The 14,172-nt window shown below is 51.2% G+C and overlaps 1 protein-coding gene across 1 annotated transcript; it reads right to left on the minus strand.

Annotated features, from left to right (window-relative positions):
• Window positions 1-6,121: 6,121 nt before the first annotated feature.
• OCSTAMP (osteoclast stimulatory transmembrane protein) lies at window positions 6,122-13,357 on the minus strand (the record flags this gene model as incomplete). Its single annotated transcript, XM_081291447.1, has 4 exons — window positions 6,122-7,209; window positions 10,624-11,626; window positions 11,788-11,912; window positions 13,331-13,357. The coding sequence occupies 4 exons, from the start codon at window positions 13,355-13,357 to the stop codon at window positions 6,796-6,798; spliced, it is 1,569 nt and encodes a 522-aa protein (XP_081147573.1). The 3' UTR covers window positions 6,122-6,795.
• Window positions 13,358-14,172: the final 815 nt, after the last annotated feature.

Raw genomic sequence — 14,172 nt, forward strand, 5'->3', positions numbered from 1 at the left:
GGACTCGCGGCCGCCGCAAAGAGACCCGCAGTCCGGCCCTCGGAACTCCCACAATTCTTGACTTAGCTTTCGTTCGTGAGGATTCTTTGGTTGTGAGTGACAGAAACACAACCCAGATTAGATGAGACAAAACAAATCGGCTCATAGAACCAGGAGGGATGGAGCAGTGCAGGCTGGACCCAGGAACTCAGATGTGTTGACAGGACACCCCCCCCCCCCCCCCCCCCGTCCTCCCTGTCTGCCTTGTTCTCTCTTCTTGGAAGCTTTCTGTACATGAAGAGAGCACAAAAGTTCTGGGGTTACCACCTTATTGGCTTGCAAACTAGGGAGAAAGAAATTAATTTTTTGTCCTAAAACCTACATATTTTCTCAGGAAAGATCTCTGGGCTGTCATGGGTTAGACTGGTCACTGTAACCAAGGAAACGGGGACCAGTGCTAGGCTTAGGAGAAGATAAGGGAGGGCCCTCAGTGCAAAGTGTAAGGGGGCACCACTCCCTGTGGGATGCACTTCTCCACCTGTGAGAGCCTAGGGCCCCAGGGTATGTGAGAGTGGGTGCCCCCTTAAATTCTGTGCTCTAGGCTCCTGGCTGGTCTTGCCCTCGTCTTGGCATCTGGGGAACTAGAACTAGTGAGACCCATGTACAGGAGACGGCAAGGTGCTGGGACTGGGCACCAGGTTACTGAAGTGGGTAGTGGTGGAACAGCAGTACCTGTTTATCTGCAAAAATGCTGAATGGTGGGGAAATCTGCCAGACAGACAAAAATAACAAATGTCCACTAGAGAAGCACCTTTCTGATCCCTATTTTATAGATGAGGACTCATAAGGTGACATGAAAGTCACCAAGCTAAAAAGTGGCAGAGCTGAGAGCTCTGTGTATCTGAACACCACTGACTCCATAATGCGTGTCCTTCCACTGCGCTGTGTTGGGGTCAGAGACGGCCTCCTGTGCTGTTGACCAACCCAGCTGGGACACAGGGGAAGGAGCAGCCTCAGCGTGTTGCTTCCCTGCAGGATGTGCAGGGTCGGTCCATCACAGTAGACACAAGGTTTCAATTATATACTTTGCATTGTGAAGGACATTAGCCTGGTCTAGGTGCAGGAGCTCCTTACCCTGAGCTGAGATGGATCTCCATCTCCCCTAACTACCTCATGGCTCACCTTCCAGGACTGCTGAGGCAGGGTGGGGGCCGCTGAAACAGTGACTGCAGCACTCCCTTCCTCAGTCCTTACCCCACGTGTCCCCCTACCAAGTGCAAGCTGGGAAAAAGGGGCAGAGGCCTGGCCCGGCCCACCCGTGGGAAGCAAGCCCTGGGATGGTCCTCTGGCAGCCAGCAGAGGGCGCCCGACGCTGCTGTGTTTCCAAGTCCTTGGACACCTCAAGGTCTCCAACTGGGTCACCCCAGGGCTAGCGCCCCATTTCAGACAAGGGAAATGAGGGCCCCTGAGCCATCTTACTTCTCCGGGAGTCTGAGAGTCTTCCTTAGGCAGCAGAAAAGTTAATTTACCACTGTGACTCTGGGTGATCACATCACCCTCTCGGAACTACAGGTTTCTCATCTATAAAATGGGCTCAGTAAGGACTTTGGCTACCTCAGAGGGCTACTGGGAAGGAAGGGGAAGCAGGTGGCCCCACACAGCGGGTCCAGCCCGCGTTCTCTGTCTCTAGGCCAGAGAGAGAGAAGACACTGAAACCAAATGCGAGACTGTCGGCGGCAGGCTGGGGTCAGGGTCAGCCTTGGCCTTCCTGGCCTGACGCCCAGCAGGTGGTCTGGGGGGCTCCTGAGGAGTCAGGGCCTCAGACCAGCTGTGTAACCACGTCCCCTTCTCTCTTCAGCCCTTCCAAAGCATCAGCCTGTCCCGGCCTGGTGCCCTTGTACTCTGAGTCTTCTTCCTGGAAGGTTCTTTCTCCTTCTCTGCAGGGCTGCTCATCCTTCAGGTCCCCATCCACATGACGTCTCCACCTCTCCTCAGAGAGGGCTTCGCCGCTCCTTCCCCAGCCTGAGGCTGCGCTTGGCCCCTGGTGGCACTCCCCCCACCCTCTAGACGCAGCCACCTCGTTTATTTTCTGATGCCTTTGCAGCCCGTTTTCTTCTAGAATGGGGCCCTGGAGGAGCGTGTGTATCACGGACCCTAGCTCAGGGCTTGGTGCACGGGGATGCTCGGTAAGTCCCAGCTGAGGAATGAACCGGTGGTCGTGGAAGCCACGCGTGTGTGGCCGGGAGCTGCTCTTCACATGGACGGGAGGGAAGTTCTGTTATCGTCGTTGGAAGGGAAGGAGTATGAGGCTCTGGGAGGCATGAGTTGTTCAATGTCATGTGACTACTAAGTGGGGGACTGGCCGTAAACACAGAACTTCCTGCTCCCGATCTTACAGTCTTCCCAGTACACTTGGGGGGAAGCTGCTTGGGAGCCTCACCCACCTCAACTTGGGGCTCCCGGTTCCCATGCAGGCTGTGGGGCTCCTACTGTCAGCTCTTCTAGGTGACCTGCACCTGAAGGCATTTTCTTTCTGTCCCAAGCACAGCGCAGACTGGAAGTCCCTAGGAGGAAGACACATTCGTCCAGTGTGTGAAATTAAAAGATCTGTATGTCTCTACCCCCAGTTCCTGACTTACAGCTTCGCGACCCTTGTAGAACACGGTGCTGGGAGAATCTTTTGCTCTGATGTTGGGTCTTAGACCTCGGTTCCTGACGCAGCTCTCAGATCCTGTGGATTTTCCTGGTCAGGAGCTTAGTACATTCATCCCCATCCACCCTCCAGGGAGGAGGGGCCAGTGATGGAGTTAACGATCCATCATGCCGACACAAGGACGCCTCCACCAAATTGTAGGGTTTGGAGATTACAATCTCCGACCGTGTGGGGTGCTGGGTAGGTGGTATACAGATGACAGGCAGGTCCCACGTCCCTCCACCTGGAGGGGCATGCAAGCCATGAAGAAAGCACAGGAGAGTGTGATAGACCTTCTGATTTTATTTACCTTAGTCCCAGAAGTGACCTACTATCGCTTCTGTCATATTTGATTAGCCAGAACCAGGACGAGGTCTGCTCACGTTCAACAGGGCAGGTATGAGTTCCATGAGGTGGGCCTACTATGGCCAACTTAGATGTTTGTCTGCCACACCAGCTCACAGGTACCTGCCATCTGAAGCCTGGAAAGCAGCCTTTTTTAAAAAATTTTTTAATATTTTCGGTGGACACAACATCTTTGTTTGTATGTGGTGCTGAGGATCGAACCCGGGCCGCACCCATGCCAGGCGAGCGCGCTACCACTTGAGCCACATCCCCAGCCCCAGCCCTGTACTTTCTCACAAGTGTTGTAAGGGGAGCTCCTGATGGGGTCCAGGAGGCATGCACAAAGATGTCCACTGCAACATGTATACAAGAGCAAAACCTGGACACACCTCTCCATCCACCAGCCAATAACTTCCAAATAACTAACGACATATTCATGCTCTTCAATAATGAAACAGAATGCGAAAAAGGCTATGGCCTATTTTTCAGTGAAAAGATAAGTTGTAGAACAACATGTGTAAGTATTGTGTCACTTAAGACTCAACAAATAATATCTGAAAGATTCCCAGGCAACAGGTGATAGGGCTCCATCTGGGGAGATAAAGAAGGCTTAAAGGGGCTTTCTCTTTATTTGAAAGGCCAGTTAACACCATGGATTCTGACAGACTACTTGGGTTTAAAGCCTGTCTCTGCAGCTTATTAGCCGTGTGACATTGGGCAAAGTACTTAATCTCCTTGAATCTCAACTTCTTCACCTTCAAAAGAAGGATGATAATAATACCAAGCAACTCAGACACTTTTGTACACACAGGTTTCAGTAGAGCTTTGGACATGTTGGGCATGTCTTCCCCACTCCAATTCAGGAATATTTGTGGGTGGTTCGAAATCCCCTGGTGGGGTGGAGGCGGTGGTGCATTTATACAATGGGGTTCAGCAAATACTACAAATGAGGGCGGGCTGTCTTTCTTTCTTTCTTTCTTTCTTTCTTTCTTTCTTTCTTTCTTTCTTTCTTTCTTTTTCTTTGTTTCCTTTTAGAATCAGTTTTTAAGCATTTTCTAGTACATTCCCAGCACTCCTAAGCACTGACACAGGCTAACTATCATTATCTGCAATGCTCTGATTTTTGTAAGGAGGATTGATATATTGTCTGTGCAATACTGTGTGGCTGAGTCACCACCTAAACAACAACAGGGCAACGATGTGGAAAGGGAGCCTTGGTGGGGGCTCGGAGGCGTGGCAGGCCGACGAGGCCCTGTGACAGGGGCTCAGTAACCTTGGGAGTGGGAGGAGGAGCGGATGGAGTGTGGCTCAGCTCCCCACAGGTGGTGACTCACAGCCTAAAAATACCCCAGAGCTGGGGGCGTGGGGTGCCAGGGGCGGGTCTCAGAGCTTCTCTTCTCCAGCCTCCTCAGAACCCAACCTCCTAGATGTGCTTTGGAGGTCAGCTATGGGAAAGAGGCCTGAATGCAAAGTTCCCGGAAGGAGCCTGACCTGTGTCCCTCCCCTGGGAGCACACGTGGGCAGTGTCAGCTGGGCCCCTATTGGGTTCATTGGGCAACAACACAGCCAAAGGGAAGGCCATTTTATTTATACTGGAGTTTCTCAAGAAAATCCTAAGGTTTAAAAAAACAGCGTTTAAACTCCTCTTTCCCCCTCTCTGGGTCTCAGCATTGAACACCGCAGGCAGCTTTGCCCCCGGGCCTTTCTCTGCTGTGTCTGTGCTGCTGTCCCTCATGTCCAAAGGCCCAGCTCAAGGGCCCGCTCAACACACAGTCCACCTCCTGCTCAGCAGGGCTTGCAATTTGGGAGTCTTTACCAGTAACCTTCTTAAGTAGGATAAGAGACTAGAACAACATGATGAAATGGAATAGCATAGGAAGGACAAGGTTGATAAGAGGAAATAGAATACCTTGCACAGATGAAGAAGAGATTGGACAAACTGTTAAGTGCACGTCCAAATAGGGCACAATACATCCTACTACTGTGTATAATTATAATACACCCATAAAAAATTTAAATTAAGAAAAAAAAACAAGTGTCTTTAATTAAACTTATTTCACATGGAGGGGGTTGCAAAAGAAAAAGTATTTTGAGTGGTGGTCGAAAATGTTTCAAAATCAATATTTTAGTAGATCTTCCCCAACTATTTGGATTGGAAAATTAAAAGTACACCCCAATCCTCTTACAGCCAGGGTTCCAGTGTAGCTCAGTTTCCAACAATTCCATGCAACCATGTAACACATGGAAACCGGAGGGAAGCAGAGGCCTAATTTCTGCTGCTCCTATTTCTGCCAGTGACCTGAGTCCTGAGAGCCAGGCTACTAGGTTTAGCGTCCTGCATGTCAACTGGGGAGCGTCACTCACAGTGAGTGTGTAGAGAGCATGAACCTCAGAGGCATGTGACACAGCGGCAGCCGAAGGTGCTGGTGGGCTGTGTGACAGGGAGCTCCGGGCCCAGGCAGGGATTCTGTGGAGTCCTGGGGGTTTTCGTGTTTTGCCAGGACAGAACTCATGCGTTCAGCATGGTTCTGGTGTCTCCTGCATGTTGTGTCAGCCAAGAGAGTACACCCAGGGCCCACCCTCTGAGCAGTGGCTTCCTATTTTCTTACCCTTCTGAGGATAGAAGAGGTGAGCTTCCTGGTGAGTCAGATCTGGGGTCCCCTCCTCCAGCTCTATAAGAACCCAATTTCCTGTATTAAATCCTCCCTGGCTTAAGATAGCTACATCCATTTCTTTTACCTATAATTAAACTTTGGGCATTCCAATTGGCCCACATTCCTGTTTTTAAAATTAGATCGACTTAGAGTTTCCTATTTCTTCATTACTCATAACTCAGATTCTGCTCAAAGAAAGGCCTGGAAATAGACCTGGCAAGCAGGTATGTGGGTGACGAGGAAGAGATTGCCAATGCCTGCTTTATTTTTTCATATCCCTTTTTTGGGGAAAAAGTCAACTCAGGTGTTTTCTGATAGTTAACGTAGGATGTATGGGCTGATCTGCTTTTTGTTTTTTCTTCTTTCTCTTTCAGCCCATTTCTGTCTTTTAAACCAACCTCCTTTTTTCAACCCTTCAGAGCACTTATTCTAGAATTTGTTGTCTAATTTGTTTCTAATACTCACATAAAAGCCAATCAAGAATATTATCTAATGTGCTATAGTGTGTGTGTGTGTGTGTGTGTGTGTGTGTGTGTGTGTGTTTGGACAGCGGGAAGCTCAAGGTCACACGGTGGGTTACATGTGGATGACCCTGGGGTTCATACTGAACAACTGTGTCCGTTTATATGAAATTCAGATGGAATTGGGCCTCCTGTGTTTTTATTCACTGAACCTGGCAATCCTGCTGGGAGGCTCCTGGGGAAGCAGAGGAATAACATTTAATCTAAGATTTAATAAACACATTCATTTATAAAAACAAAACATTAGGTTACTATAAATAAGTCCAGAGCGGTCAGAGGCTTATAAATAAGTCGTCCCTGGAGCATTTGGATCAATTCCTGCCTGATGCAAAGCCTCCCCCCAACAGGTGGATCAGGGGGTGCGTGAGAGGCCCCGGACCACCTCGAGGCCTGGAATGGCCACCTCCTGCTTCCTGGTCTGACCGGTGCACAGCCCTTGGCTAGTTGCCTTTCACGCTCAATATCTCCTTGCACATTCTCGTGTGGAAAGTAGGTCACAACAATTGTCATTATAGACGTGGAAACTGAGGCTCAGAGAGGTAGGTGTCCACCCCAGGTCACCCAGGGAGGCAGCCCGAGGGCCAGGTAGCGGCTCAAGTGCGCGCTACCCGCGGCCTCCTGCTCCTCTGCCACGTGCCTCTGTGCGGTCCGTGAGGTCGCGAGAGGGAGGAGGCCCCGGGGGCAGCCGCTGGCGCTGGTGCCGGTCGTCCCTCCTCTGGAGCCGGGCGCGCAGGTGCCGGATTCTCCTCGCCTCCTGCGCAGGGAAGAAGGCGGCGGCGATGGCGTGCCGCAGGCGCCGGGCGTAGGCCTCCAGCAGCACCGTGGAGCCGGCCAGCAGCTGCAGGCTCGCGGCGGCCAGCGCGGCGGCGTCCTGGGGGCGCTGGGCGGGCAGCAGCCGGCAGCCCGCGGAGGTGAAGCGCAGGTCCCACTGGAAGCAGTGGCGGGCGGAGAGGAAGGGGCTCTGGGCAGGGGGCCGGTTGAGGAGGAAGGGGACGAAGTCCAGGACGGTGTAGGCCGCCTTGAAAGGAGAGAAGGGGCAGTCAACCGCGGGCTCTGGCACTGGCCGCCCCGCCCTGCGAGGCCTGGGGACCTCAGCCCAAGTTCCCGGCCCTCATCTGCAAAATGGGTGCGGAGATGACCCCCACTTCCTGGGAGGCCAAAGGTAACTGAGGCTGGCACGCAGTTGACGCTTTTGCCAATTAAAAAGCATCTTACCGGCGTCACCATGACGACGACGATGATGATGACGACGACGATGATGACGACGACCTTTTAGCAGAATGCTTTAGAGAAGGCAAATTCATGCTCAAGGCCGTTTACCCTCCGCTAAGCCCCTAGTGACTATTCTGATGTACTGTCCCCTCAAATGTGAGTGATCCTATGTGGTGGGGGCCAACAGGAGCCTCATTTAAGAGATGGGAAACCCAGGGCCACTGGGTGGGTTCACATGTGGCCAACTCGGGGGCAGTCCCAGCCAAGGAGGGCGGTCTCCCCTCAGGGAGAACATCTCAGTAGCTTGGCAGGCAGGTGTGGGGTCTCACACTGCTGTATTTTTAGGGGATCATGAAAATGTTTTTATTTTGCTTTAAGTTAGAAGAAAAAAAAATGAACATTTATGCCAAACATTATTTTCAATATGTAATGTATTTGCATCCATTTATTTAAATTTTTTTTCATGGGGGAAGGAACCCATGAAAGTAGCAAGCAGCTTGGTTCTGCCACTTTGGGTTTGATGAATTTGGGGGAAGTTCCCCCAGCCTCACTGAGCCTTGGTATCCTTCTCTGTAAATGGGGGTGATGATGATAATTCCTATCTCAAGGATCATGGTGGCGATTAAGGAAACTACCTTATTTCATCCATTCTGAGATGCTTTTTTTTTTTTTTTTTTTTTTTTTACTTTATAACGTCTTTAAAATCAGGACGTGTCTGAAATCAATATGACCCGTAACTGCTCTCAGCAGCCACAGCAGGTCACATTTTGCTTTCAGGTATCCCTTTAGCCTGAGTGCCCACACCGAGGTTTTAGAAAGTGATGTGCATTCTTGGTCTGTGTAGAGTCTGACTGCCATCTCAAAATGTCTCCAAAAGAAACTCTGTTTCAGAAGTGAATGGTTGGACATCACTGGTCTCTGTTCACATATGATACACAGCCAGTGTAACTCCACGTGATGTTCAGCCGTAAGAATGGGATCCTAATTAGAGTAAGTTCTACACCATGTATGTATAATACGTCAAAATGCACTCTACTGTCATGTATGTCTAAAAAAGAACAAATGAGAAAATTAAAAATGATAATTAAAAAAAGAAGTGAGTGGTTATGTCCACTGAAACAAAGTCCCGAGCAGCAAGCCACAGATATATTAGTGGAGCAAGTATTCATGTTGAGGGGTGAACTTTAGCCTATGTTTTCTTGCCAAGTGACAACCCACGGAAAGGAGGTTTGTGCTAAGTAAGGCTGAGTCACGAACCCCTGTGTGAGGGCCTGCCACACCCCGAAGCGCTCAACGAAAGCAGAAGGAGCTCCCAGAGCCCTGGCAGAGACAAGGTGGCCGAAGCTAGGAGGAGGGCTGGGCCCAGATGCTCCCCAGAGGGTCAGAGGCACCAGCGTCAACACTCGCAGAGACACGGCCCAAGCTTGGTCAACAGTGCTGGAGAAAATAGAGGGGCGTCACCCATGCTCCTGAAGACACCGAGATGTTGGCCAGAAGCCTAGGATACTTGTGACTTGGCCAGCGTCATTCAGGTTTGGGCTTGGGTGGAAGGACATCCTAGGAAAGTTAACCAATCACTTTCTACTTTTCTTTTATGTGTACATGAGAGGAGATGTGGTGAAATACATCTTTGTTAAATAAAAGTAAATTACTTTTACATGAGTATAATTGGAAGTCCAAGTGAAAATAAAGCATTGAGTCAGGTTTGATGGATAGCATTTCCTCTCTTATTGATATATCAAACAAGAGTGTGACTTGGAATTGGTAGCATCTTGGATATGATGAATGAAGTCTACGTCAATCAGGGAACACTCTTAGACCATTCCCTGACACCTTTCTTTCCTGTGACCTGTGGTAGGAAATGCATTTTACAGCACCTTCCAAACACATATTATATTATAATTGATGAAAAGTTTCACGAAATAATACATAGCCTTATTATCTGCAATATACTCTCATAATTTTCTAGTTTATTTCATTAAAAAAGACAACTTATGTCATGATCACCTAAACTGATTTCTTGCAATTCAAAAAATAATTTTATAATATATAATAAGTATTTGATAAATATAAGCTCTTAATATTATTAGCTCAGGGTCTGACATTTGGGTGTTTTTTATGCAATAGGCTTTTGTGTGTGATCTCACTATTAAAAATAAAAAATACAAACTGAACATGGGGCACATGCCTGTAATCCCAGTGTCTCGGCAGGCTGAGGCAGAAGGATCACAAGTTTAAAGCCAGCCTCAGGAGATCAGTGAGGCCCTAAGCAACTTGGCAAGACCCTGTCTCAAAAATAAATAAGTAAATAAAAATAGAAAGGGGCTAGTGATATGGCTCAGTGGTAAAGCACCCCTGGGTTCAATCCCTAGTACAAATAAACAAACAAATATAAATAAATACAAAGAAAAGATTGGAAACCACAAATTGTGATCTGAAAGTAAATACAACCAACAGTAAGGAGATGGGAAATTTAAAATAGTAACTGCTGGCTTTGTGGTTCCGTGGTCTGTCCTGCATCTCCTCGACCACGCCGCATTTGCAGAGCAACCATGGATAATACACAACAGATGGGAGGCTATGTTCCAATAAAACTGGATTTACAAAATCAGGAAGCCAGCTGGATTTGCTCTGAGAGTCACAGCTGACTGACTGATGGTCTAGGCCATTCCTATCCAGGCGTGAGCTATTAGTAACAGCTACTATTTATTAAACCTCTTTTGTGTGGCATGTAACTCAAATGCAGGAAATGAGGCCAGAGTGTTTAGATACTCCTGCAGGGCAAGTGATTTTCAGGGTTCTGAGTCTTGGCATCTGCACCTACAACAGGAGGTGAAAATAGAACCACTTCCTAGGCCTCCTGTGGGGATCAAATGGGTTCATTTGCCGTTGCCCAGGCCACATGGCTTATCCAAGGCCTATGTTTTGCAGGCAAGTAAATGCAATTGCATATCAGGTGGTTTTTTGTTGTTGTTTTTTCCAGTACTGGGACTGAACGTAGGGATGCTCTACAACTGAGCTGCACCCCAGCCTTTTTATTTTGAGACAGGTCTTGCTAAGTTGCTGAGGCTGGCCTTGAACTTTCGAACCTCCTGCCTCATCTTCCTGGGTAGCATTACACGTGTGTGTCACTGCGCCCAGCTCTGCAAGTCCAGGGGTCAGTGAGGCTGCCCCTTCCCTCCAGGAACTGACCTAGGTCATCTCCCCTCCCAGCACTTACATCATACTTAACCATAAGTGTGACGGGCACAACTGGCAACTTCTGAGCCCAATCCACTGCCGCCTGTGCCAGCAGGAAGGCCATGTGGTCTGTGGCCACTGCCACAGCTGTGACCACCAGGAGCAGGGAGAGAAGCCCCAGCCTCAGGAGACAGCGCAGCAGCTCCTCCCGGGACAGCTTGGGCCGGGCTATTCCGAGCAGCCACCGGGGTGGAGGAGCCACTAGGTGGGTGGCCTGGGCCTGGGCCAGTTGCCGGGTCAGCTGTGGTGTCTCATAGATGTTGTCAAACCGCAGGTCAGTCAGGTAGCGGTGGAGGTACCAGGCAGATTTCACCAGGAGGCCCAGCATGAACATCCCCGTGACCACCCGCTGAGTCCCCAGTGCTGCTGCCTGGGCCAGGGACTCCAACGCAGAGAAGTCCTCCAGGACCCCCTGAGTGACCCTGAGCATGTGAAGCCGGAAGGCAGAGCCATTTCCCTGGCTCTCAAATGTCAGGCCCCGGCTGCTCGATCGGCTGGTGGGGCCCAGTGCTGTGGACGCATTGCGCAGCTGGTGAGTGGTGTTGAGCAGACTGTCTAGGGAGCCCTCGGTGATGCACCTAAGCACCTGTCCAGCTGCACCCATGTTGGCCAAGACGTTTGGCACCACGGCAACAGCCAGGGTGGCAGTACTGTAGGACAGGAGCAGCCGGCGTCCCTGTTCCGTGCCCAGGGTGGGCACACTGAGCGCGAACAGGCAGCGGACTGGGGGTACCAGGCCCAGGCCCAGGAAGACCAGGAGTCCACACACAGTGGCTATGAGGCCCGAGGGTCCTGAAGGATAAAGCCACGACGAGACCAGCCAATGACAAACCAGTTCTGCAGCAGCAACAGCCAGGCAAGCGCAGAGGAGGAGCTGGGTCAGCAGCTGGCCACAGCTGGCTGGGACAGGCTGGGAGAAGGCATCCCAGGCAGCCTGCAGTGGGTCAAGGGCCTTGCGGATCCCCAACTGCCAGAACCTCCACCTGCACACAAGGAAATGGGAGGACGCTCCATCAGGGGGCGGGTGGGCCTGTCACCGTCCCTGCCGCTCAATGCCAAGGCCTGCTAGCCGACGCCACCCTTTTGCTACGGAGGCAGGCCAACTTTCCAGATGGGCCCATCAGAGCTAACCACTCCCACCCACGTGACAACGCTGAACCAATCACAGCCCTCCCCAGGCTGGGTCTCGCGGGAGTGGTGGGCGAAGAGCCCAGTCCTGCGCAGCTCCTGAGGGTGGGGGGCGCCTGCCCGGCTGCCGGAGCCCGTCACCTAGTGAGGACAACTGGCCTGAAAGAAGGAGTCAGGGAGCCTGAAGCCCAGACAAAGAGAGAAGGATCAAGGAGTGGGAGGGGCAGGGACGGAGACAGAAGCTGTTTCCCTGAGCTCATCGTCCTGTGGCCCTGGCCTTTATCATCTAGGGGCAAGGAAGGTGCGCCATTAGCAGGAAACGGGTAATGATGGAAATGGACAAGGTGTGCACCCCTGAAACACGCAGCGCAAGGATGGAGGGCATCGCCTCTGGTCTGTTCCAATTCAGACCCCTGCTCCACCGCTCACAGCTGTGTGGCCTTGTTCCTTAACCCCCTGTGCCTCAGTTTTCTCATCTGTAGAATGTGCCTCCTAGGGTCATTCTGGTCACATCATGAGCACCACCTGAGCTATTATCTATCATTAGCGGGTCAAGGGCTTTGTATCTTTGGGTCACTGATACATTCCGAGGGCCTGGAATGGTGCCTGATAAGTATTCATAAAGATATGGTACTCATAAATCTTCATGGAGCATGGCAGGATGGCTCCTGTTTGCTCAGATCAGCAGGAATCAAGGCCAGCAGTGTGGGCAGGATGCTGGAGGAGGTAATGAATGCTTGAAGGTAAAGAAAAGGCATAATTGTCCCTGTGTTGGGCACCGAGGTGAATTAGGTCATGGGCCACACACAGGACAAGTTCACAGTTAAATTGGGGAGATATGAACAGGACATTAGAGCGTAAGTCCACCATAAAAGGTCTCTCAGGAATGGTCAGCCTGGGTCTGCACTGGGGTGGAGAAGGTGGAGGGTCATGTTTACCTGGGAGAGTCAGGAGGGCTTCCTGGAAGAGGTGATATTTAAGCTAGGGCTGGGAGAACAAGTGTCATTTCTTACGTGGGGAAAGGAGGCTGGGTGTCCCGAACAGAAGGAGCAGAGCATGAGAATTCCTGCACTCTACTGCTCCCTTAGGAAACAGGGTTGGGGGACTTGAACACGCCGTGGTGCATGAGGCCTGGGGCACTGGACCAGAGACCACATCCTGGGGTCCCAAGGGCTGAATCCAGTGTGCAAATTTGCTTTGTTTTGGTCCACACCGTGGGTGTGTGAGAACTGCCGTCATCTGGATACAGGAAGTTTCACAATGAAATTGGGATTTCTAGCTTCTCTTGAGAAATGAGAGTATCTGGGTCAGGGCTCCTGCCTTTGCAGCAGGTGGACAGAGCTGAGGATCCACGGGCCCCCTTTGACAGGGAGGCACCTTTACAGGCTGTGCCCCACCCTTCAAGGTACAGGACTGAGGGGCCCTGCCCAGCACAATCCCATCTGGCTCTTGAAGGCATTTGGAGGGGGGACTAAATGCCCCTTCTACCGTCTTACTAGTGTTTGGAACAGGGCAGCTGATGAAATACCAGCTAATCATATAATCACAAAAACCAGTACGAGGTCGCCCTGGGAGCCAAGTTCCATGCTGGGAATTACAAATGACAAGGACACCTGGTGACATTCATCGAGTGCTCCCTTGAGCCAATCCCTATGTGTACATTTCCTTACTCAACGCTCACAACAGTTTCATAGACACCATTATCATTCCCACTTCACAGATGGGGAAACTGAGGCTCAGAGAGGGGGAGGGTGGACCCAAGGTCTCGCAGCCAGGGCATGGAAGACCTTGAGGGCTTATACTCCTCACAACAGATTGCTGACCTTTTCTCACCTGTGGCCCTCACTGTCCAAAGTCCCCAGACCTACCCAGTCCTGACGAGGTGCTCAGCAGCTCCACAGAGGCCCCTCATGGTCCCTGAATGGCAGTCAGTGTCTGGCAGTGGTGGCAGGTGGAGTGGCCATGGGGGGAACCCTGTGCTTCTGCTTTTCTACCCTTTAAGCCCTCCTGGCTGCCTGTCCCGCCTGCCTGGGCCCACCTCCTGGGGGTTGGGTGAGCTGCCTCACCCTTTCCCATAGAGAGGGCCAGTGGGAAGTGTGGGAGGAGAGCAAGAAGTTTCCCAAGAAATATCTGCAATCCCACTAGCAGGGAGGTAGGCTTTGCCCCATTTTACAGAGGAGGAAACCGAGGTTCAGAGAAACCAGCTCATTCACAGTAGTGCGAGACAAAGAAGTCAGCTCCGCTTCCCCTTTCTCCCCTGTCCCTTGGGTCCCTTGTTATTGCCCCAAGGGACCCTGGTCCCTAACTCTTCTGGGGGGGGGAATCCACTGGAGACAGTGGGATCCCTGATGGTCACAGAGGTCTGTGACTGGTCACTGCTCCTGTCCACTGTCCTACTGCC

The sequence above is a fragment of the Spermophilus citellus genome (genome assembly GCF_964194105.1).
Source record: "Spermophilus citellus genome assembly, chromosome: 4".
Lineage (NCBI taxonomy): Eukaryota > Metazoa > Chordata > Mammalia > Rodentia > Sciuridae > Spermophilus > Spermophilus citellus.